We start from the raw sequence: 24,737 nt of genomic DNA on the forward strand, positions 1-24,737 counted from the left end.
TTTTTCTTAAACATAAGAACATAAGAAAATGCCATACTGGGTCAGACCAAGGGTCCATCAAGCCCAGCATCCTGTTTCCAACAGTGGCCAATCCAGGCCATAAGAACCTGGCAAGTACCCAAAAACTAAGTCTATTCCATGTAACCATTGCTAATGGCAGTGGCTATTCTCTAAGTGAACTTAATAGCAGGTAATGGACTTCTCCTCCAAGAACTTATCCAATCCTTTTTTAAACACAGCTATACTAACTGCACGAACCACATTCTCAGGCAACAAATTCCAGAGTTTAATTGTGCGTTGAGTAAAAAAGAACTTTCTCCGATTCACATCTACCTGTTCTAGACCGCTCATGATTTTAAACACCTCTATCATATCCCCCCTCAGTCGTCTCTTCTCCAAGCTGAAAAGTCCTAACCTCTTTAGTCTTTCCTCATAGGGGAGTTGTTCCATTCCCCTTATCATTTTGGTAGCCCTTCTCTGTACCTTCTCCATCGCAATTATATCTTTTTTGAGATGCGGCGACCAGAATTGTACACAGTATTCAAGGTGCGGTCTCACCATGGAGCGATACAGAGGCATTATGACATTTTCCGTTTTATTCACCATTCCTTTTCTAATAATTCCCAACATTCTGTTTGCTTTTTTGACTGCCACAGCACACTGCACCGATGATTTCAATATGTTATCCACTATTTATTTATTTAAAAATGTTTATATACCGCTTTTACAATTCAAAGAATTAATCAAAACGGTTTACAACCAAACATACACACTATGACACGAAGATCTCTTTCTTGGGTTGTAGCACCTAATATGGAACCCAACATTGTGTAATTATAGCATGGGTTATTTTTCCCTAAATGCATCACCTTGCACTTATCCACATTAAATTTCATCTGCCATTTGGATGCCCAATTTTCCAGTCTCTCAAGGTCTTCCTGCAATTTATCACAATCTGCTTGTGATTTAACTACTCTGAACAATTTTGTGTCATCTGCAAATTTCATTATCTCACTCGTCGTATTTCTTTCCAGATCATTTATAAATATATTGAACAGTAAGGGTCCCAATACAGATCCCTGAGGCACTCCACTGTCCACTCCCTTCCACTGAGAAAATTGCCCATTTAATCCTACTCTCTGTTTCCTGTCTTTTAGCCAGTTTGCAATCCATGAAAGGACATCGCAACCTATCCCATGACTTTTTACTTTTCCTAGAAGCCTCTCATGAGGAACTTTGTCAAATGCCTTCTGAAAATCCAAGTATACTATATCTACCGGTTCACCTTTATCCACATGTTTATTAACTCCTTCAAAAAAGTGAAGCAGATTTGTGAGGCAAGACTTGCCCTGGGTAAAGCCATGCTGACTTTGTTCCATTAAACCATGTCTTTCTATATGTTCTGTGATTTTGATGTTTAGAACACTTTCCACTATTTTTCCTGGCACTGAAGTCAGGCTAACCGGTCTGTAGTTTCCCGGATCGCCATGGAGCCAAATGCATAAAGTAAAATGCATAAAGTAAAAATGCCAGTGTCCATCAACATTAGTGATCATCCACACATTGTACAACTATTAGTTTTCAAACAAATTATACCTCTTCTTTCTGTCCAAAACTTATTGTTAACCATAATTTTAACATTCGCTTCTCCCAAGAGCCTCTTCCCCTTCCACGAAGCTCCTCTCCCCTTCTCACTGTTGCTGACTTGTTGCTGCCATGTGGTTTCATCTGTCCCCTCCATACATGCAATCACACACACAGGAGTGGAAAAGTCCAGGGCACCCTGTCACTCAAGTGCCTAAAAATTCGCATCTAGTACCAGCTGCTGGGCTTGGTCCAGGCCTAATGGGATCTGCTGCCGACATGGCGGGTCCAAGCCTAAAGAAGGCCACAGTGGCCCATAGTTGCTCTCTGTATAGAAGAGAGCTGAAGGGGGAGGAGACAAAGACAGTCTGGAAGGCAGAAGAATATAAACAAAAAAAAAAAAAAGTTTTAAACCTCAATCCTGCCAGAAAAAAAAAAAAAAGTTAAAATGTTTTAAAAATCCCAAACAAATAAAAACAAACAGGCCCATGCAATACTGTGTGCTGGCCACAGCGCACAGTTCACACAATTGGACATATGTCCATAACCCCTGATGCAAAACGGGATTAGCACTCATCACATGTAAACTCATGTTGATGAGGCTATTCCCCTCCCCCACCGATTTAAAAAAAAAAAAAAAAGGGTGCGCTCGATGCACACGTTTTAACCCACAAAAACAAACGCCTGCCTGGAACAGCTGTCAACTGAGGAGCCCAAAAAAATTACAGAAAAGCAGAAAATACTGCGTTTCTGTTCCTTTTTTCGGTTCCTCCGACTTAATATCGTTGCAACTTAAAGGGGCATAATTGCAATATTAAGTCAGAGGAACTGAAATAGGAGAATTAAGAAAAAAAAAAAAGTGTGCTGGAGGTCAGGTTAGGAAAATGCTCATAAAATTGAGCGTCCATTTTCCTAACCTAACAGCCATCTCTCCTGCATGCCCACTGCCGAGGAGGTGCTAGGGGTGCACAATTTCACCTAGCACCTCCTTTTTACTATGGCAGCCAATTTAAATATTAAATCAAGCGCATGGGAGAGGTGGATCAATGCGCATTAAGGGAGCGAGCGCTTAATCATGAGCACCAATTTAATGCACACTGATATTGTATCAATCTGTTTATATAGCAAATAAAATGGAAAAAAAAACCACATTAAAAAGCAAAGGGGAAAATATTTTTTTAAAAAGTCATAAGAAAAAAAAACATTTTTCCACATGCGAGATCCATATTCAGTAAGCGAACAAGTTATCTGGTTAAAAATATCCAGATTTGTCATGGATATTAATAAACATCCTATTAAATATCCCTGATTAAAGTTAGCCGGCTAATTTTAAACCTAACTGGCCATCTTTTGAATATAGCCAGTATGGTTGGATAACCTGTCACTTAATTGGATATCTTCAGAAGATATCCTATTAATATCACTCTTAGGTTTTAAAATAAAAGAACCTGCCATCCCCCCACTCACCCTCCATATAAAATTTAAAAGGCTTGTACTAGCGGAGCCTGTAACCCCACCAACCTTCCAATGAAAAATGTCAAAACTTGAGCAAGATTCTCTCTGCTAGCCCTCCCACTCCCACCTCGGGTAAGCTAAAGTTTAAAAAAAAAAAAACAACAGACCTCCTGTGAGGAAGAGAGATTACCTTCTTAATAAAATAGTTTTTCTGCCTATACTGGTTAAAGTTCAAGAAAAAAAACAGAGACTTTGGAAAATTTAAGTACATTTTTGGAAAATTCATCTATGAAAGTGCTACTCTCCTGATCACTTTTTAAAATGAGCAAGATATTAGTGAAGATATATTTTTTAAATATCTCCGTCTGCTTTCACTCAAGAAATCCGACTATATCCGGATTTCACACGTGTGACTCAGGAGAGGAGACGAGAATTGCTTTCCTTAAAGCCTCAGATAATCTCTCTTTGTTACTCTTTTTCTTTAAGATATCCTTGTAATTGCTTGATATGCTCTCAGAATGATTCGTTTATTTTCCTTCTACCATTTTATTAATGCCAGGAACATAACTACCCAGTCTAATAAATATCTAGAAGATTTTTGAATAAGGAGGCAGTGAGCACATTAAACCTGTTACCTTGTCTTTATTTATTGCTTATGATCTCCCTGTATTCCAACCCCCTCAAACTATTTCCTAAATTGGGAATAAGAGTAAGGGAAATTAATTTATATTCTGCTGGATGATGCTTTCTTAGATATTCTATATGCTACTCATTCTTTTTCTGTGTTTTCTTACTTGTAAGTTTGCTGAAAATGATAAAATTAAAAAAAAAAACCCCCAAAAAAACCCTTCTTCTCCCACCCAGCACCAGTTTGCAGCGTCAGTATTGCAATACGCTGCGATCCCATGCACTTCCATCACTGCAAGTGCAAGCTATTTAGCCATCTGGATGTACACAAAATTTTCAAAAGGTAGATATAAGCAACTTTTTCTATGTTTACAATTTTTTTCCCTATTGATCCCTTTCAGTAACTCCAGTCAAGTCTTCCTGTCCTCTTCTAGTCACCCCTCACAGAGATAGCAATCCCTCTCCCACCCCAATGCCATGCACAATCTTGTCTTCTAGGTCACTTTTCCCCCATTACACAAAGAAACATTTTCATTTCATTTCTTGACCTATATCACCACATGGACTGCACCCAAGGCTAACAAATTGCAGAATTTGCAGGTATCTATAGGTACAATTTCCCAGACTCTCTGCTCCTTGCTACTCGTGGACTGCTTCAAGCAGACAGCTTGTGAACCACAAGTCACATGAGCATCTTAAATACAAACACACCCCAGTGCTTGGGACTCCATTAGGCTAGCAGTTTGGATGAATAATTCAGAAATTGCCTTAATGACCTGCAGTGATATTGGATTCACTGCAGCATGTTCTCTAGGACAAGGATGGGCACACTACAGCTCAGGGGCCAGAAGCAGCCCTTCACCCCCGTTTAATGCAACCCGCCCACCTCCTGCCTTGCTCTATTCTGACCAGCCCACCGACGCCGCCTTCTGGTAGGACAGCAGGAAGAGTGACCAGACCCAGGAGCAAGCAGGTTTATTTGCTGGACCGCTCTAATCCCAAGAAAAGGAAGAGGCCAGATTCCACATTTCCTTGTTCTCGTTTCCTATCTTGGCATGGCAGTGAGGCTCAAGGCAGTTGCCGCACTGCATGGATGTGACCATGCTGGTGATAGGGACAAAAGCTACTATGAGGAGCACAAGTGGCAGCCCTTACTCTACCCCCAGTGGCAGAATGTTTGCAGTGGAAGGCTGGATCCAATCGAAAGGCTGGAATGCACATGAAGGACAGCTAGCTGAGGACCAATCGCTAGCCAGTGAAGCTTCTTGGCCAATGTAAACTTTGACTCCAGTGAGATTTAGAATGGAAAGGGGGTATTTCTTTGTGCCAGCACAAGCCAAAGCAAGACAACCAGGAGAATAAGGAGGCGGCAGAGCCAGGAGGAAGGGGAAGTAATGGCAGTAGTGCTCTTTTTCTCCTCCCCCTGTCCTATTTTTCTTTTTTTTTTTGACATCGCCATGAGTTCCCAGATAGGTAACGTGTCACGCACGCACCTCCAGAAATGCCAGAGTCTTCAAAAAGAAGTTTGACAGCAGCTCGCATACCAGAGTGAGCCGCACTGGGGCAGAAATGTGTGGGGTTAGAAGGGGTGGGGGCAGGCATAGTTCAAAGCATGCTTCACATCAGCTTGATCAAGTTAGCTAGGAAAATATAATTTGGTTCACTACCCACTAATTAGTGTATACATGAGAGACAGTAAGAGCGTGTGTATGAGTGAGGAGACAGGTACGACAGTGACTGAGAAATGGTATGAGCTCCAAGGCAGACTCCCCAACCTCCCACTGAAGGAGCTCAAAAGGGGGTCCCCCCCCCCCCACTCCAGCACCTGCTACAAATGAGACCCAGCAATGTGGCCCCAGTTAAAAAGAAGTTGCCCAAACCTGCTCTAGGAGAGCTGATTTCTAGAGGGGCTAACAAATCACACTTCTAAAGGTGCCACTAAGGGGCAGTCTTCCACTAGAGACCGCTGCGTGCTGCTCTGATCCACTGCTGCAGATGTCGGGAGCCAAAATCTGCACAGTTTGACACTGGTAGGGATCAAAACTGCATTCCTACCCTCTCTTTCCAAACCACTGAACACTGGCAATAAGTCACTATTTGTCAGGTTGGAACTTTTCAAACAAAAAGCTATGAAAACAGAGGATTTCACCATAGAATATGATGAGGCATTCCAAGGCCTTGGTGAAAGATAGGGTGTGCTAAGTGCTAAAGACTGAAGGGTTGAGGAGGCCATGGTAGAGTCAGCAGGAAAGGGTGCAGGCTAAAACTGAATGCTCATGCTCCCACACTCAGGTCAATGGGAAAACTCTTCCCAGGATAAAATAAATGGAACAGTAGACAGGACTGGTGCAAGGGTGTAAGGCGCCCTAGGCAAAACCACCTGCCTTGCGCTCACCCAGCTCCCTCCCCCCCCCCCCCCCCCCCCCAGTCCCTACCTCATTCACTGAGATGCCGCTCGTGTTTGCTTTTCTCAGCCGTGAGCAGGATGGGCACTGCTCTCAGCCAGCCAAGCCTCTATTCGTCTTGGCCACGAGCGGGATAGGCTCCGCTCACGGCACCACATGGCCGCCTAATGGGATGCACCAGCCCTCGCTATAGCAAGAGTCAATGGGGGACACATACTGCTGTTGAGAGCACTGCTTCCTTTGTCACGAATCCAGCATCATGAGGTTGCTCCAATGCTCTTCGCATTAGAGTGCAGCAGAGCCAATCTGCGATTCACATTCACTTACCCAATGTACTCCACCCAGTATGTCACTCTGCCCGTATCATCCTCCACAGGCACAGGATCCCAGAGCAGCACCTGTTTTAGGTTGTAGGAGTGAATTCTTACATTCTGCGGAGCAGGCAGCTTGGATAGAGATTCTGTAATCAAAGCAAAGCAGAGAGACTGTGAAAATATTTCTTAAAAACTCTTTCAGCTTAGGAGGTTAAAAATCAATGTGAGTACTGACTGATTTTTCCAGGTCATGAAAGAAATATATACAAATAGATGTTTTCCCACTTTCCAGAGCCACATTCACATCTCCTTTTCTTTTGCAGTTTTTCTTTTTACTATGTCACTTAACAGAACCAAGTCATTTGCATTCCATGTTTTCTTTCCCAAGACAAAACAAGGGTTTGGAGTTTTGGTAGTGCCTGCTATAGCCACTCCCACTGCTTTAGACCTAGATAAAGAGAGGGCAGGGAGCGATTCTGTATCGCTGTGTTAGATCTTGTACCACCCACCATGATTCACGAGCACTAAAGAGCTGGAGTGACCAAGAGCTATTCAAGAAAAGGTACGTGGGAAGCCTGGGCCAGAAGCTTTGTGCCAAACAAATGTAAAAATACAAGGAACACTACCACAGGATAAGAAAAGACATGTGAATATTTCCTTCTTGGAGACAGAAATGTGCATATGGTTATTTCCATGAGATTAACTGAAACAAAAAGAAGGGATTCTGTGTCAGGGCCAGGAGCATCGAGGGCATGTGAAAAGCATGAGCCGGGGGTCACTAGGCACTCTCAAACCTTTGGCGTAAATTTGAATGAAATTGGATGAATACTTCAAAAGTTATTTGGAGAAGAAGGGCACAGGTCTCTATTAGGCCACCACCACCTTTCTACCCTTCCTGCAGCCATCCTTTCCTCCTATTGCTAAATCATAGGAGGAAGTAACTGCCCATCTTCCCACCTCCTTCAAATTCATTACTTGTTCCTCTGACCTCCATATCCACCCAACTTCTCAGTTCTATTTCCTCCATGATTCTCTCTTCCATTTGTTATATCCTCAGCCTATCCCTCTCTACTGCAACTGTTGCTATGGCCTTCAAGCATGCTGTGATCATGTCACGCTTCAAAAAAAAAAACCCATCACATGCCCTATCGTCCCATTTCCCTCCTTCCCTTTGCATCCAAACTACATGAACATACCATTCTGTCCTGCCTCTTGACATCTCAAGCTATTCTTAATCCACTCCAATTTTCATTCCACTGAAACAGCTCTTGCCAAAGTATCAAGTGACTTCTTCATGGCCCAGGTCAAAGGTCTCTTCAGTCCACAGCCTTCTCAAGCTATCTGATGCCTGTGACACAGCAGATCATCGATGTCTATGCCCTCACCTGATTTTTGCACCCCTCCTCTATTATGGTTCTCTTTTTAATGCTCTCATCACACTTTCAGCTATTTTGCCACTAGCTGATACCCCTCAGGACTCTCTTCTGGGCTCTCCTCTCTTTATACTTGTTGTTTTGGTGATCTTATCACCTCCCATAGTTTCCAGTATCATCTTTATACGGATGACACCCAGATCTACTTCTCTGCACCTGAATGCTCATCCAGCATCTACAGCCAAATCACAACCCTTGCCTGACACTGCCACTTGGATGTCCAGCCACCATCTGAAACTCAGATTAGCCAAGACAGAACTTCTCATTTTCCTCCTGAAACTGAGATCTTAGCCCCTTTGCCCCCTCCCCTAAAAATACTCCAGAATTAAGTAACTTGGCAGCTCAGTAATTGGTAGAGGAGTCAATGTCTACAATTTTGAAGAACCCAGAAGGGACAGAAATCAGAGGGCAAAACTAGGTAAACCGGCCAGTAAGATGTTGCAATAATCAAGGCAGGAAGTGTAAAAAGCTTGCAAAAGTGAAGGGCAAACATCTTGTAAGCAAAATGAGGCACTCATGCTCATATGGTGCTCTGAGGATATGAACATCACAATGATGCAACCTCAAACCTAGCTACAGCAGGAACAACTGAAAACAGACTCTCGAAAGGAAATTTATAAGAAAGCCTTAAAAGTTATTCAGAGTTTATTCTAAAACGTATGAATATAAGAAATAAAATATATTGGGGTAAAACAAGTAAAAGCAAGTTTGCTTACCATAAACTGTGTTTCCGTAGATAGCAGGATGAATTAGCTATGCTGTCATGGGGAACTGTCAATCAGGGCCCGGGAGGCGGAGCTTCCTAAGAAGGAAACAGAGCTTTGCTCTGTGCGGCTGCGCATGAGTTCCCGCGCAGGAAACAGCAATCTCCTCAGTCTGTGATTAAGCAGTATAGGTACGGCAGTAGTATGTGTTGACTATCCAGGGAGGCGGATGGGTCAGCATGGCTAATTCATCCTGTTATCTACGGAAACACCGTTTACAGTAAGCAAACTTGCTTTTTCCCGTCGATAGCAGGGCTGAATTAGCCATGCTGTCATAGGAGTCCCAAGCTCTTGATCATGCCTGTAGGTATCTGTAATCGTGGTTTGCGGGATCTAATACGACATGGATAGTCGAATAAGGAATCACTCTGAAATAGAATACAGAACCGCCCTGCCCATCTTTGCATCATTAGATTGTTGACCTAGGCAGTAGTGCGATGTAAATGTGTGGAGAGAAGATCAGGTGGCTGCTTTACAAATGTCACTCGGTTGTACGTGTTTTAAGTGAGCCAATTATGTCGCTACTGCTCGTACCTGATGAGCTGTTGGCGCTGAAGGAAGAGATAAATCATGTTTATCGTAACAGAATTGAATGCACTGTGTTATCCAACTAGAGATGGTCCTTTTTGTTACTGGAGATCCCATCTTTTCAGGATGAAAGGAGACAAATAGTTGTGATGCCCGTGTTAGGGAATGCATTCTCTGCTTATAGTAAGCGAGAGCATGCTTGCAGTCCAATGTATGTAAAGAACACTATCATTGTTGTGAGGTTTAGGGAAAAACGTTGGCAGTTCAATTGACTGGTTCAAGTGAAAATGAGAGACCACTTTCGGAAGAAATGACGGGTGAGTTCTCATTACTTCTTTATGATGATAGAATTGAAGATATGGGCTGTAGTGAACTAAGGCCTGAAGTTCACTGACTCAACGTGCCGAAGTCACTGCTACTAAGAATACCACTTTCCATGTGAGGTATTTTATATGAGCCGAGTCAAGCGGTTCAAATGGAAAAAGCATTAGTTGTTCTAGGATCAGGTTTAGATTCCATGGTATTGGAGGCTTAGTAACTGGCGGTCGGAGGTGTAGTAAGCCTCTTAGAAACCAGGAGATCAATGGGTGAAATGAAATGGATTGTCCCTGGTGTGATCTATGATAGGTGGCAATAGCACTGAGATGAACTCTAACTGATGCTGTCGCTAATCCAGTTTGATATAAACTGTGAAGTTAGTCCAGAAGGGCCTCTGGCGAACAGTTCAATGGTTCTATTCCTTTAGATGTGCGCCAAGAGGAATACCTTTTCCACTTGAACCCATAAGCCCGTGTAGTGGAAGGCTTTCTTGAGTTCAAGAAGACTGCTTGCGCCTCTAATGAAATTCCTTGTTCCATGCTGTCAAGTGGAGGGATACATGCATTGGGTGTTGAAGAGTGCCATCTTCCTGCGTTAGGAGATCTGGAAGATCTGGCAATCGGATTGCTTCTGCTATGGAGAGGTCCAGGAGATAAGTGTTCCACAGCTGTCGGGGCCAAGCTGAGGCTACTAAGATCAGTTGTGCTGGAGGAAGTGACGTCATCGATCTAAGATGGCTGCTTAGAATTTCTCTCCTACTCTCCTCTAAGCTTTAATCGATAAAACGTCCAGTTCCAACGGTGTATCGGCTCTCAATACCCTTAATAAGACGCATTAAACAGCGTAGTTATGGCGTCTAAGAAAAAAGCGGTGGATCTCCAGCAATTTTCCTTTGATTCCGGCGGATCTCGGTTTGTGGCTCCCTGTGAGGCCATGGGGCTGGGAGAGGGCCCGGAGGTGGTGGGAAACAAACAGCGTTCGGAGCTGCAGGAATCGGCTGGGGGAGTCGAGCCGATTCAAAAAAGAGATCTACAAGTTTGTTTTCAAGATCTGAAAAATGACATTAAAGCTTTGGCGGATGAATTTCGGGACGCCGTTTCTGCCCTACGCAGCAATATCAAAGAGCTAGGGCACCGGGTGGAGGACAACGAAGCACAGATTGAGGCTCACGATACCCGAATTACAACGTTAACATCCGAGCTAGACACTCTGAAATGGCAGCAGGAGGACACTGCGCTGAAATTGGAAGATATAGAGAATCGCACTAGATGCAATAACCTACGCATACGGGGCCTACTGGAAGAACCGGCATACGCTAATACCACTGAAGTAGTTCAGCTCATCTGTACTGCAATTCTCCAAGCCGCAGCAACGATGGATGGCAGTGAGGCTCTGGAGTCCCCTGCTCTATTGTGGTGGAGAGGACGCATAGGGCGTTGGCTCCGGCCCCAAGAAATACCCCGAGGGATATCGTCATTTGTCTTCATAGCTTTATTACAAAGGAAGCTATAATGAAAGCAGTTTGGTGTTTGGAAGCTTTTGAATGGGAAGGTCATCTCTTCTCTGTTTATAATGATCTCTCACCAGCTACCTTGAAACAGCACAGGGATTTTCATTCGGTAACTGTATTCCTCCGGAAAGATCATCATAAATATCATTGGCTATATCTATGTGGGATGGCATTCACAGTTAAAGGAGTGACCTCCAGGGACAAAACAGTAGAAGAAGCCATTACTATTATGCGGGCAGGAGGTATGGAGATTCCCTGCATGGCTTCATCTGCGGACCCAGCCGTACCTGTAGTGGAACCTGCAAAATGACAGAGGGCGGGAAAAGGAGGTCGCTGCCTGAAGAGAACATCTGGCTCGGGTGAGCTTTGGCAATCGGCTAATACCGATAATCGGAAAGACTACACTACCACCTGAAGATCTAACGGGCGCAGACACTTTCGGTATGCATCTGGGTTTTGCGAGTTTGCTGTGTGAGGACTACTGTGTCATCACCAGAGTATCTATACCATCGATACAGTTTAAGACTTAACTTTGACTTGCTATGGTGTTTTCTCATATAACTTCTTTTTCTGGAACTGGACTGTTTTTTCAATGTCTTTTCCATAAGTTTCGAGGGAGGGGATGGAGGTTCTTGACGTCACTCCCTCTTTCAGGCGTCTGCCACATGTGGGGAGACTTCAGATATCTTCAGGGGGGGGGGGGTCTGATTTCTGTATGGTTGTGTTAGAATGTGATAGAATGATCCATAGTATGTTTGGGTGTGTGGGCAATGGTGGGGAGATGAGGGATCATGACTCCACTTAGATTTCTCTCTCTTAATGTGATAGGTTTAAATTCGCCAATGAAGCGTAAGATGTTATGTAATGACCTAGCTCGGCTCCATGCTTCTGTAGTTTTCTTACAGGAAACGCATTTAAGGCGCCACCATGAACACTTACTGAAGCTGCGCTCCTTTTCCCAAAAATATTTTGCAGCCAGCACCCCGGATTCTAAATACAGTGGGGTTGGCATACTGTTTGCAAATAATCTAGGGATGAAATTACTTAACAAGGTGGAAGGCCCAAAGGGTCGATATCTCATACTGGTGGTGGAGATTTATAACTGCAAGTTTATTTTGGTAAATGTGTACTGTCCAAACCACAATCAGGGAGTGTTATTGGATGAGATCAATCAGAAATTACTTCTCCTGGATGGTGGCTTTTTAGTGATTGGGGAAGATTTTAATTTGACACTTCAGATTGGCAAGGATACCTCTTCAGGGAAGGATGGATCGTTTCAGGGAGATAGGCGTTCTTTGATGTGGCTAATGGCAGACGGATTTACTCGATATTTGGAGACTTTTGTACCCCCCACAGCCACAATTACTCATTTTATTCCAGACCACATGATACGTATTCACGTATTGATTATTTCCTTATTGATAAAAATCTGAGCGCCCATACGAGGCAGGCTGATATAGAAAATATCACATGGTCTGACCATGCCCCGGTGTGGTGGGAGGTGGATATGCCACAATGGGAGCCGGGAGTTCGTTTTTGGAAGCTGAATGACAGTTTACTCAAACATAAATTATATTTTCCCAAAGTGTGTGACCAGATAGAAGAATATTTAACACTCAATAGCACTCCTGAGATCTCTCCAGTGACACTGTGGGAAGGGTTGAAGGCCACCATGCGGGGGAATCTCATTAGTCTGAGCACATATCACAAGAAGCAAAAAGAACTAAAGAGGCAAAAAGTGTTAAGCTGGATATCCGCTCTAGAAAAAGAACATAAGCAGGGACAAAAACCCCATACATTACGCAACTTAGAAGAGGCCCATCAGGAATTAAAGGGGTTGGATGCGGATCAAGTTGCATATCAACTAGATTTAGTGAAGCAATTATATTATGAGCAGGGTGATAAGCCCAGTAAATTGCTGGCCCATAAACTGAAAGGATAGAGAACACAATCCCATATTCATGTCATTCAAGATAAGCACGGCCAGGACCAAACCAGGTTATCAGCGATCAAGACCTGCTTTATGAACTTCTATGAAACTTTGTACGCAACTGATCACATCACCACAGAGGCTGATATTTCCCAATTTTTAAGTAGGCTGTCATTGCCTTCAGTTGCACAAAAGGAGCAAGATCTATTGGGGTCGCCTATCCAAGTGTTGGAAGTGCAAAATGCTATCAAATCTCTCAAAGCTGGGAAGGCATCTGGCTTAGATGGGTAGACGCCCCCTCTTTTATAAAACATTTATGGGAGTTCTAGCAAATCCGCTTACAGATATGTTTAATGCCCTTAGGGAGGTTCAGCATTTATTACCTAACGGAAATACGACAGGGATAACCATCCTCCCTAAACCTGGTAAGGATGTAAAGTTATGTGGCTCTTATTGCCCTATTTCATTGATAAATATAGACCTCAAATTGTTAGCCAAAGTACTAACCACTCGCTTACAGATGGTGATTTTAGGTCTTGTAAAGGAAGATCAAGCAGGCTTCATGCCAGGGAGATCCACCTCTGACAATATTCGTAAGATTCTCAATATTATATCTGTGTTAAACCAGAATAAGTGCCCGTCCATTCTGCTAACTATCGATGCAGAGAAGGCTTTTGATAGGGTTCACTGGCCTTTCCTGTTTGCAGTAATGGAAAAGATGGGACCGGGAGGCTATTTTTTAGGCTGGGTGAAGGAACTCTATAGGGATCCCAGGGCTTGCATAAAAATAAATGTGGGGGGGGGGGGTGTGTGTTTACACGGATTCTATCCCTATTTATAGGGGTACTAGACAGGGGTGCCCCCTATCCCCTATGCTTTTTGCACTGTGTAGAACCTTTAGCAGAATTGATTCGAAACTCCCGAGATATCCATGGAGTGCGGATAGATACAGCCCAATTAAAAATATTTTTATATGCTGACGATATTATCTTCACGGTCACAGACCCAGAAATCTCCCTGAGGGCATTGACGACAATTTTGGAACAGTGTCAGGTTTCCGGATTAATATGGATAAATCAGAGATTTTACCTCTGAATCTTTCGCTCACACAACAATCTAATCTGTCCAATTATTTCAATATCGTTGGGCGAAAGGCCCTATATGATATTTAGGGGTTAACTTGGTGGAAGATCCTAAAGCCCTTTTTAAAGGTGAATTATGATCCTTTACTCAATACTCTGTATAAAAATATGCAGAAATGGGATAGATTTCAAGTATCTTGGCTGGGTAGGATTGCTGTTGTGAAGATGAATTTATTTCCCAGGTTGAGCTATCTTTTTCAGGTATTACCTTGTCTGATCTCAGACTCCTGGTTCAAGGCTGTACAAAGGAAATTCTTTGCATATATCTGGAAAAAACGCCCTCCAAGAGTATCGCGTATGGTCTTGTATAGGATCAGGGCTAAGGGAGGATTAGGAGTACCACATTTGAAAAAATACTATGTAGCCTTCAACTCCAAGTGGTCATAGACTATCACATCGTAGGTAACAGGAAGCAGTGGATGGATATTGAGGCCTCTAGAATGGGAAGAGACACCGGAGAGCATTTTTTGGGAGCAAAAGAAACCATTTTTGACGGACCCCTCCATCTTGCTGTCTTTACACTGTACTTTGACGATATGGTATAACCGGAGGGAGCGCATAACGGGGAAAAAGGGTATTTTTTCCCTGCCCAATTTTGATTTCTGTCAGATTTCCCTGCTGGACGGGCATCTCAGACTTTTCAAAAATGGGCCTTAAAGGGACTTTATAGAGTACAACAGGTATGGGAGGTGGGAGCTGTGACTCCTTTCTCAACCTTGCAAAGGGAATACAATCTTTCACAGTCTGATTTCTTGGCTTATGCTCAGTTATGTCATTTCATCCACAGCCCTGAGGTCTCTCATGACTTGGGACGCGGAGTCTCTTTGATGGAAGGGTTTTGTATGGTCACTAAGAAACCTCCTAAATTGATGTCAAAATTAAATAGACTATTGGATGATGATGGGGTGTACCTTGCCATACATCTCAAAGCCTATGGGACGGAGTTGGGGGGCAGTTGGGACACAGGCCGATGGGATAAATGTTTCTTGGGTTTAGGTCGCCATTCTATGTCTGCTGCTATGATTGAAAATGAATATAAATTGCTTTATAGGTGGTATCTCTGCCCTGACCGGTTAGCAATGTGCTACCCCATGCTGTCCAATATCTGCTGGCGGTGTACAGAAGAAACGGGCACTTTTATCCATATCTGGTGGTTCTATCCGCTCATTCACGCTTTTTGGCGTCAAATTCATGGGTTGGCTAAAGATATGTTGGGAATGGAACCATTGTTACACCCAGAAATGTGGCTCTTGGGGCTACGGCCGGAGGACCAGGGGATAACTACCTTGCGGCTCCTGCGTTATCTGGCCACAGCGGTTAGGTTAGTGATTGCTCAGTGGTGGAAGAGGAAAGGTGCACCGTCGCTGAGATTAGTGGTTACCAAGCTCATAGGCATCAGAGCAATGGAGAAAATTGCTGCTTATCGCAGAGATGCTTAGCGAAATATGAGAAAATTTGGGCACCCTTCGACAAATGGCTTCAGAGCAATCGGTTAATAGGTTGATCTCTGGCATGTTAGTATATTTTCATTTTTCTTTATTTTTCCTCCGATTATTTACTATAAGTATGAGCAGAGGCAAATGTTTGCCATATATATTTTATTTGTGTTCACAAGGGCTGTCAGGGACACTGTATTTTATTTTATTCTAATTGTATTTATGTATAATGCACAAGATGCCTCTACATATTTTGTTACCGTTCAGGAGGGGGCAATTGTTTCATTGTGACAACCATACTAGCAATGGTATTTGCTGTACACTAGGGAGGGAGGGGGTAGGGGGTGGGGGGGGTTGGGAGTATAAAGGAAAATTAGTTTCTTACCTGATAATTTTCGTTCCTGTAGTACCAAGGATCAGTCCAGACTGCTGGTTATGCCTCCCCTCCATCTGCTGGAGGGGAGGCATAACCAGCAGTCTGGACTGATCCTGGTACGTACAGGGGAAACTGTTTGGATAATCTGTTTGTCTCTATGGAGACGTAGCTGTATGAAAATTATTGGCTTGTATGTTGTTATTTATCCAAATAAAAAGTTAAATTACAAAAAAAGATCGGTTGTGCTGCATCCTGGGTAACTCCGTATCTTACCACATGCAGGCTAGCAGAGTACAACGTCTGCCTACAATCAGATTAAAAGGAAGTGAAACAAGGAAAAAAAAAGTGCAGACGCACAAAAAGATACCATTTAGTGGTGACAGCTGAGATGACTAAAAAGAAAGAAAAAAAAAAAAAAAGAGATAAGGTGTATGTCACATGTCTTTACTGGTACAATGTTGTTCTTCCAATCCCCAAATCAGAAAAAGTTTACATCAGCACACCCGGGGAAATAACCACAGAAGGCATATTTATATTTCAGTGATTAAAAGCACATGGCTAAGAAAGCTGGTATCTCTGCTCTGAGTCACTCAGCTCTTTCTGGCTCACTTCCTATGAAAAGTCTCACCCTGGGATTCCCCCCCCCCCCCCTAGCTGCTGTTAGTAAGTTATGCAAGGACAATACTCCCAGCACGCAGCCCATGAGAGACTTTGGATTCTGCCACCCCTAGCAATGCTGGTGCTATCTGCCCCACCCTCCTCATAAGGTCAGACAAGAGGCAGTAGAAAGTCTAAGGTGCTGACTCCCAGTTTCCTTTAATTCTGTGGCAAAAATGTGAAAATTCTGCAGAACAGTGACAAACATTTACATCTTTTATTTTACATTATTTTAATAAAAGTAGTTTTCCAACTTTTCTTGCATCTGTATAATTTATTTTCTTTTTATTGGACGAGGAAAAGGGATCTTTTCCTCGCCCAATAAAAATAAAATAAAATAATATCTTAAGTACAGAGAAGAGAAGGTAAGAGGTAGAAAAGTAAGGCAGGTTCTAGGATCTGGGGGACAGAATCCAAAATCAAGGGCGAGAGGATATGAATTGCAGTGTGGGGAGGGGGAGGTGGCAGATGTCCTTAGGGTATTCTGGTCCTGATCCCCTTGGCATTAACTCTCTAATCTCCCATCCAAATTGGTATACATAAACATCAAACCCTTCTCGCTCACCCACACACACATACAAAAATGCTGCTCAATCCTGTTCCTGAGACACATGCTGCCCCAGCTGATCCCTTCTCTCCTGATGATCCTCCACTCAGCCTCTCCTAGCCTCCTTAAAAGGATTCCCTTTGCTCCCACTACTCTAGGCTCACCCCCCCCCCTCCTCCCCCATTTGTGAATGACTGGAGGGGAGAGGCTAGATTAGGGAACAGAATAGATCATCTTTGCTTTGCTATATGTACTCCAGGCCCCTCCCTCTCCTGCACACTACCTGGGAGGGGAGGAGACTGGATCAGGAAGCAGAAGGCTGTTTCCTCCCCCTCCCAGTGAGATCTGCACAGCTGAAAGGCAGCAAATCTTCAGCCAGCCTGATTTTTTATGCCAAAGGTACAGGCCTAGTGTGTACCCATTAACAAATCCAGGCCTGCACGGCTCAGTTCCCTGAAAAGCATATTGGCCTCATAAAACTAATCACTCTGCTTGACAAAACCAACAGGCTCCAATCTGAGAGAAAATCAAAGTCTGAATCTGCAAGACATCTGAAACTTTGACAGAACTTGGGATAAATATAAAAAAAAATGCTAAGTTCAAGATATACTACCACACATGGAGAGGGAGGAGTAGCCTAGTGTTTAGAGCTGTGGGCTATGAACCAGGAGACCAGGGTTTGAGTCCCGCTGTTGCTCCTTGTGACCTTGGACAAGTCACTTTACTCTCCATTGTCTCAGCTACAAACTTAACCCACCACTGGACGCTCGTTTTCCCTTACTGCGAAAATGCGCGTCCAATCCACGGAACCTAATAGCGCCCACAACATGCAAATGCATGTTGATGGCCCTATTAGGTATGCCCGCGCGATACAAAAAGTAAAATGTGCAGCCAAGCCAAGCCGCACATTTTACTTTCAGAAATTAGCGCCTACCCAAAGGTAATTTCTTCGGGCACTGGGAAGGTGCACAGAAAAGTGCACAAAAGTAAAAAAAAAAAGAAAAAAAATGGAAGTCGGCCGGCGGCTGTCGGGTCAAAAACTGGACGCTCAATTTTGCCGGCATCCGGTTTCCGAGCCTGTGGCTGTCAGCGGGCTAGAGAACAGACGCCGGCAAAATTGAGCGTCAGCTGACAAACCCGCTGACAGCCGCCGCTCTGGTCCAAAAGGAGGCGTCCCTAGCGCCTCCTTTTGCCCGTTTTTACCGCCGGGCCTCATTTAAATACAGAATGGCGTGCACAGGAGAGTGGCCTGGGCGTTCGCCCGCTCTCCCGCAGACTTTACTGAATCGGCCCGTTAGATTGTAAGCCCTCTGAAGATAGGGAAATACCTACAGTACCTGAATGTAAACAGATCGAATGTCAGTATATAAATAAATAATAAAGAAGCTGGACACCAACATGACTGCCATTTGTCTATTAACATACACTGCCTTGGGGAATATTTACAGCTGAATCATAGGAGGAATCCTTTCACCACTTGTTCATTCATGGATGGCTCCAGGCAAGCCAAGAGAAGTGCTCTGTTCAAGGTTCTTTCTGGGCTTCTCTTCTAGAGAAGGGTTATTCCAGGAACTAAACACATTCACATCAAAGACAGCAAGTACAATCCCGATACTGCAAGCCCTTTTTAAAAAGAAAACAACTCGCTAGCACTAATGTGGGCACAAAAGTACCCAGGTACTCTATATTGCATTGGAGCTGCTGCAAAGGGTGCACCAGAGTACTCTCAGAGAAACCTCTATGCACACTTTCCCTCCCAGCATGTCCTTTTTTTCTGCAGGAAAATGTACTTTTCTCATGTGTGTGTGTGGGGGGGGGGGGGGGGGGCAATTTTCAGCCCACATTTACTCACATAGAAATGTTTGAATATTGCTCCCCCATATTGTCAAATTACTTTTGGTTGATGCACTCCCCACCTCCAGCTTTGCATGGCCAGAAATGTAGTTAGTTGGGCCAGAATATGATTCAAACTGAAGAATACGATTCAAACTGATCGTTGTTCATCCACTTCTGTCCAACTTGTGAAATGCATCAAGAGTTAATTCCAGATGGAAATGTCATGTGCTAATTACTTTTATGGTTGACACTGTCTCCACCTCCAGCCTTTCATGGTCAGATATGAGGAGCAACACAGCATTGCTCCCACAGTTCAGCTGTAAACATTCCCCAAGGCAGTGAGCATTTTGACAAATGGGGAAAAGGGCAGTTGTGTATTGTGTCCGCCGTGCTCTAGGGGTTAGAGCAGGCTAGAGAGCCAGAGTTCAAATCCCGCTTTTCCCCACGCATGCTCTTTGCGATCTTAGGCAAGCCACCTCGCCCTCAAGTACAAACTTAGGGGCCCATTTACTGAAGGTTTCCTACCATTCTTGGTCTATGGGAAAAAAAAGCTCAATAAATAGGCCCTTAGATTGTAAACCCTCTGGGGAGAGGGAACTAGATTTTAACTCACCTTGAGCTCCGGTTTGGAAAGAAGTATTTATTTATTTAGGGCTTTTTTTATACCGACACTCATGATACCAATCATATCGTATCGGTTTACAATAAACAGCGGTGCAATAACATTAACATCAACGTGAACAATAGGCGAAGAGAGAAAAAGTGAATGAAAGTTACAATAAAACAGGGGCACTTGAACTGGGAGGAGGAAAAGCCAGAGTCATGGCTAACATAGAAATAAATAATATTTAGTCTCAGAAATAAATAATATCTAGACATATACTTAGGACTATAATAATCACTTGTACTCAGGACTGAATATTATCAAATATATAGATGATTATATATATACACACAAGTAATTAAATGATTATGATTATATAAAAAATATATTATAATATATATTATATATATTATATTATATATATATATTTATATTAAATGATTATGATTATATATATACACAAGTAATTAAATCTAAAATCCAAATCCATATTTGACAACACACTGGAGATAATGTTTTTACATGGCTAAATGTGAACTGAATATGCAGCCAAGAGTTACATTCCCAGAATTGTGGCAAATTCCTGGGTAATGTTATCACATGGTAATCTTCTGAACCATGTTGAGTGCTAATCTGAGTTTCAGATCCCTCGTCCGCCTGGGCTGGCCATGCCTGGACACACACCATGATGATGCACTCATGTCCAGGGAGGAAAGGAAGACAGCTGCCATTATCATGGTGGCCCCTGCTGATTTGAGTGGCACCAATGATGTGGCTCAGAGAAGGGAACCCTTCAGCCCTCAAACTAGCAAGCCCTGAGCCACCTGGGCATTGGAGAGCAACAGAAACCACAGAGAGTAAAAGATGAGGAATTGTGAAGCACTGCTAGGAGGTACTGTACAGCATGTAGCAGCAAAGCCAGCAGGAGGGCCTGCAATTCCCTCCTCCTTGGAAAGAATCGGGGTCCCTCTGGAATAGTGGGAGGGAGATGAAGAGTGGTCAGGTGTGCTTTTGGAGGTTGGATTGGAAGGGAGGCACAGCCCCCCCAAAGGGCCTCTTGGTATAATCAGAGGGGTGGGAAGTTGTGGCAGGACTCCTGGAGGAACCTGTTTATTAGATCAGTGGGACAGGTAGGGACTTTTTGCATTGGGGGGGGGGGGGGGGGAGAAGAGAGACAGCTGAAAGGCTGGAAATACCCAAGAAGCTGGGAAAATCCTTTGCAGTAGATATTCCCCTTCATCCCCTTGTGCTTGCTGCCTGTAGATGCGGAAAATGATCCAGAAATCTATCTTGGATAAATTGTCATGCTTTTGTCACTTGACCAAGCTTCAGGATTTGTATTTGTTCCATCAGGAGCAAACACCTTGTTGCAGCTGTTAGTGTCACTAACAAACCCTTAGGATTCTCTCCCCCTCCCCTCGCTCAGAAATGGCCAAAAGAATTTATTACAAATTGCGTTATGGCTATTTTGGGCACATCGCACAGGCTAACACCAGGAAAAAAGTTGTAGTTATTTCCGGCATTAAAACCGTGCGATATTTCCCCTAATTTAACTAAATCCTGCCCTAACCAAAAAATGTGCATTTGTGCCATATGTTACCATACTTTTTGCATGCGTTAACACCTTAACACATTTTGATGAATGATGGGGAGAGAGACAAACTTTTCCTTACTTTACTAACCTTTCTGGACCTTGGATTTAAGAAGAAGGGCCCCAAGGAAACTCCACCTATGTCCCTCTTTAGTACTACTGGAGCAACTTGGCAGGCAGTTAGCCACCCCGAGGAAACCTGAACCCTCCTGCACTGTCAAACTCGGCTGAGAAAGATCCTAAGCTAAGAGGGGGGGGGGGGGGGGCAGACTGGGCCTTATCCCGCCTCGGCTGCTGTTCGTCTAATTTACAGTAGAAAGGGGAAGTAAAATGGGTTTCTGTAAGGGAGCAGAAGGTACTCGCCAGCTCCGCCCTCCCTCTCCTCCCGCGCCAGTACCTGCCAGCAGTCGGGTGGGAAGGCCGCACAGCAGCAGGAAGAGAAGGGGGCCCGCCGGGAAGCGGCTCATGTCCCAGCCGGGGGGGGGGTGGGGGGAGCTTCACCGCAACATTTCCGCTCAAGGCTTCTTCCGCCGCATCCTCGGGAGCCGCTGCTTCGCCCCACGTCCGTCTTCCTGGTTCCGGCGGCGGCGCCGATCCCGTCTGCTCTCCTCTCCGAGCGAGCTCCGGCCCCCACCGGAAGCGCCGCCTCCCTCACCGCAGCCGCCCACCTGCGGGCGACAGAAAGAGGCAAGGCGTTAGTGAGAGGTCGCGGGGGGCGGGCCCAAGACCGGGCCCGCCCCCGAAACTGGAGCTCTCCTCCCCCCCTCGATCCCTGCGGTAAACACCGCGCTCTTCTCTCCTCCCCGCCCCCCCCCCCTTGCGGTATATGCACTGCGCTCCTCGCCACTGATCCGCCCGAGGGTCCCTGCCGGGCTGGAAATACCCGCGACGGCGGGGAATTTCCATGGCGGTGGCTGTCCCTTCTAATGCAGTCTGGCTGCAAATGAGCCAGAAATCCATCGTGGAGACGTACAGTCCCCTGCGTTCGCCCACTCCGATGCACGGCCGTAATCGTTTTTAAGTGGACCGACTTAATAGATTTCTTGACTCGTTTTTAGGAATTCACACGCCCTTCCACAGGTTCAAAATTAGTCAAGAAATGTATCGGCTAGTATTATTATTATATTTCTTTGTTACTGAGTTTTTGGAAACTTCTCAACAATATCAGGCACAATGTTAGTCAAATTTTTAACATCGAGGGACAGAGATATAATAATGAAAAAGAGTCTACAAAATTGATCTGTTTCATATTTAAATCAAAAAATTTGGGTCTACCCAGATGGATCTAAGGATACTCTGAGGAGAAGAAAGAAATTCCTCTTACTGTTACCTCAGGCTAGAACACATGGAGCTCAGATAATTCTGAGATTTCCATGTAAATGTACGACAAGAGTGGAAGGAAACAGATATGTATTTTACGACCCTGAACAATTGGAGAACTTTTTGCAAAATCACCAATGGACTCTAGAAACAGGATAAGATAAAGAGCAGCGCTAAAAAATGTTAACTGTCTTTCAATTATTTTATTAGTATGGTTCTTGGTAATATTGCTCTAAGTGAATTGGATCTCCCCATGCTAGTATATAAGTATCAATATCAGGCAGTAAATTTGATGAAAAATGTAATGTGGTAAATGTAATTACTATGCCTGTATTTTCTTTGGACATGTATTTAATGTCTGGATTTTTGAAATTGCAAAATAAAAAAAAAAGAAGTAATGTTGAAGAAGATGATATCTCATCTATACATCAATATATATTGAAGATCTGATACTTCATGATTAATATTCGATTTAGAAGGAACTTATATCCTTTATTTTTACCATTAGGAGTGTGACATGGGATGGGTTTATGAAAGGTGTTTGTGAATGCGATTTTTTTTTTTTTGAGTAAAGTTGAGTGAATGTTTTTGATACTATTTTTACATCTATTATATTCAGCAATGTTTTTGTGCTAATTAAAATACTTTTTGTACTAATTAAAATCCTTGTATTTAAATATCTGTAATTTCATTTAAATACTTTTGTATTTTTGTATATAACTTTTGGTTTTATTATATAATTAGATAAGAATGGATTAACATTTGAATTGATTAAAAAAACATGATTTCTCTCTATATTGTTTTCACGATAATAAGATTCACCATTTTGATTTGGCAGATTTATATTACAAAGGTTACAGAGCTTTTTGTTAACATCTAACCATCCAAAAACCATTTTCTAGCAGAGTACAATTGTGGTCACAGCGGTTAAGGTGTAACTCTGCAATCAGGCAGAGGAAGGAGAGAAGCGGAGGCATAAAAAAATGTTAGTGTATGTTTTCTTTTATAAGTGAAATGGAACCTCAGATTCTAAACAAACAATCCAATTGGCTGGAGCACAGGATGTTAGTGGTCTAGAAAAAGCTTGCTTCGGTGACATCAGTTTGCAATGTTTTGACAATCACTTAAGAAAAAAAAAGCTTTCAAAACACCCTAGAACAAATATTTTTTAGCTTGCAATATCACTAAATCTCCCTGAAGGGGGTGCTTATTGTATTGTAATGCCCAGTTTGAGTTATAGGCCCTGGGCTTTGCTTTAAGTCTGGGACTCTTGCAGACAGGCCAGTAAATTCCCTACACAGTGAGGATTCCCGCTTTTAAGTTGAACTGTTGAAAAATACAGTTGACAGTTATACGTTTTTTCAGATAAGTTAAATAGCAGTCTTGAATGGATAAGGTATTTATTGTCAATAAGTACTTCATCGGATGGACTTGAAGGCCTGAGGGGGAACCATTACTCCAACTACTTATCCTTTTTATAGTGCTACTAGAGGTATGCAGAGTTGCACAAGAGAGACAGTCCCTGCTCTGTCTAGTCACCACACACATACAAAAGGTATGTGCTTCTTTGCCATCCTCTGTTGTCACTAAGGTTCCGTTGCGCTTATCCCATGTTTTCAAAAATCCCATTACCATTTTTGTCTCCATCACTTCTTCTGGGCTTCCATCCACCACCCTTTCTATGAAGAAATATTTGTGGATTTTGTTCATGGTTCATTCCCCCCGAGCCTCCTACCATGGTTTCTTGTTCTAGAGCATTCTTTCCTCTGAAAAAGGTTTGATTCTTCAAGCCCTCAAGGTATTTAAATGCCTCCATCAACAAAGTTGTGGAGTTGAATTTTGAAACCAAGGGCTTCAAACCGAGGAAGGGCATTAATTGACAATAAATAAATACTCTTTCCAGATGAGATTACTGCTATTGAAAGCTAAAATTTGACTAATGATTTTAAAAGTGATTTTGTGATATTTTATAACGTTCTCTCATATGGATGCATTGTGCAAAATGGAGCCTGTGTATGTGCGCATTCTTACTTTATCAGCTTCTCAGGCGATTTCCAGCCCTGAACGTTTTGGAGTTCTGAAGTGGGAGACTATTCATGTTAGGTATCTAGAGAGAACATGCTTAGCAAGTCCGAGTCATTGGCTTGATTTCCAAGTGAACCTGATTAAAGATAGACCTCCGGGGACAGAGCTGTAGTTGTCATGCAGGCCGATGCAATATCGACGTGCGTTAAATGGGCACTCATGATTGAGAGCCCGCTCCCTTAACTCACGACAATCCACCTCTCCCGGGCGCCCGATTTAATATTTAAATTTGATGCCACAGTAAAAAAAAGAGGCGCTAGGGGAAATTGCGCACC

The 24,737-nt window shown here is 43.4% G+C and overlaps 1 protein-coding gene across 1 annotated transcript in view; it reads right to left on the minus strand.

Moving 5' to 3' along the window:
- LOC115092574 (interferon gamma receptor 2-like) overlaps positions 1-22,671 on the minus strand; it is a 68,353-nt gene extending 45,682 nt beyond the window's left edge. The window contains exons 1-3 of the mRNA XM_029603556.1: positions 21,941-22,671; positions 21,455-21,725; positions 6,399-6,531 (exon numbers count right to left, since the gene is read on the minus strand). Coding sequence (XP_029459416.1) covers positions 6,399-6,531; positions 21,455-21,524 — 203 coding nt within the window. The 5' untranslated portion in view covers positions 21,525-21,725; positions 21,941-22,671. The remainder of the gene's footprint in view (positions 1-6,398; positions 6,532-21,454; positions 21,726-21,940) is intronic.
- Between the last annotated feature and the right edge of the window lie 2,066 nt (positions 22,672-24,737).

The sequence above is a fragment of the Rhinatrema bivittatum genome, chromosome 5 (assembly GCF_901001135.1).
Source record: "Rhinatrema bivittatum chromosome 5, aRhiBiv1.1, whole genome shotgun sequence".
Taxonomy (NCBI): Eukaryota; Metazoa; Chordata; class Amphibia; order Gymnophiona; family Rhinatrematidae; genus Rhinatrema; species Rhinatrema bivittatum.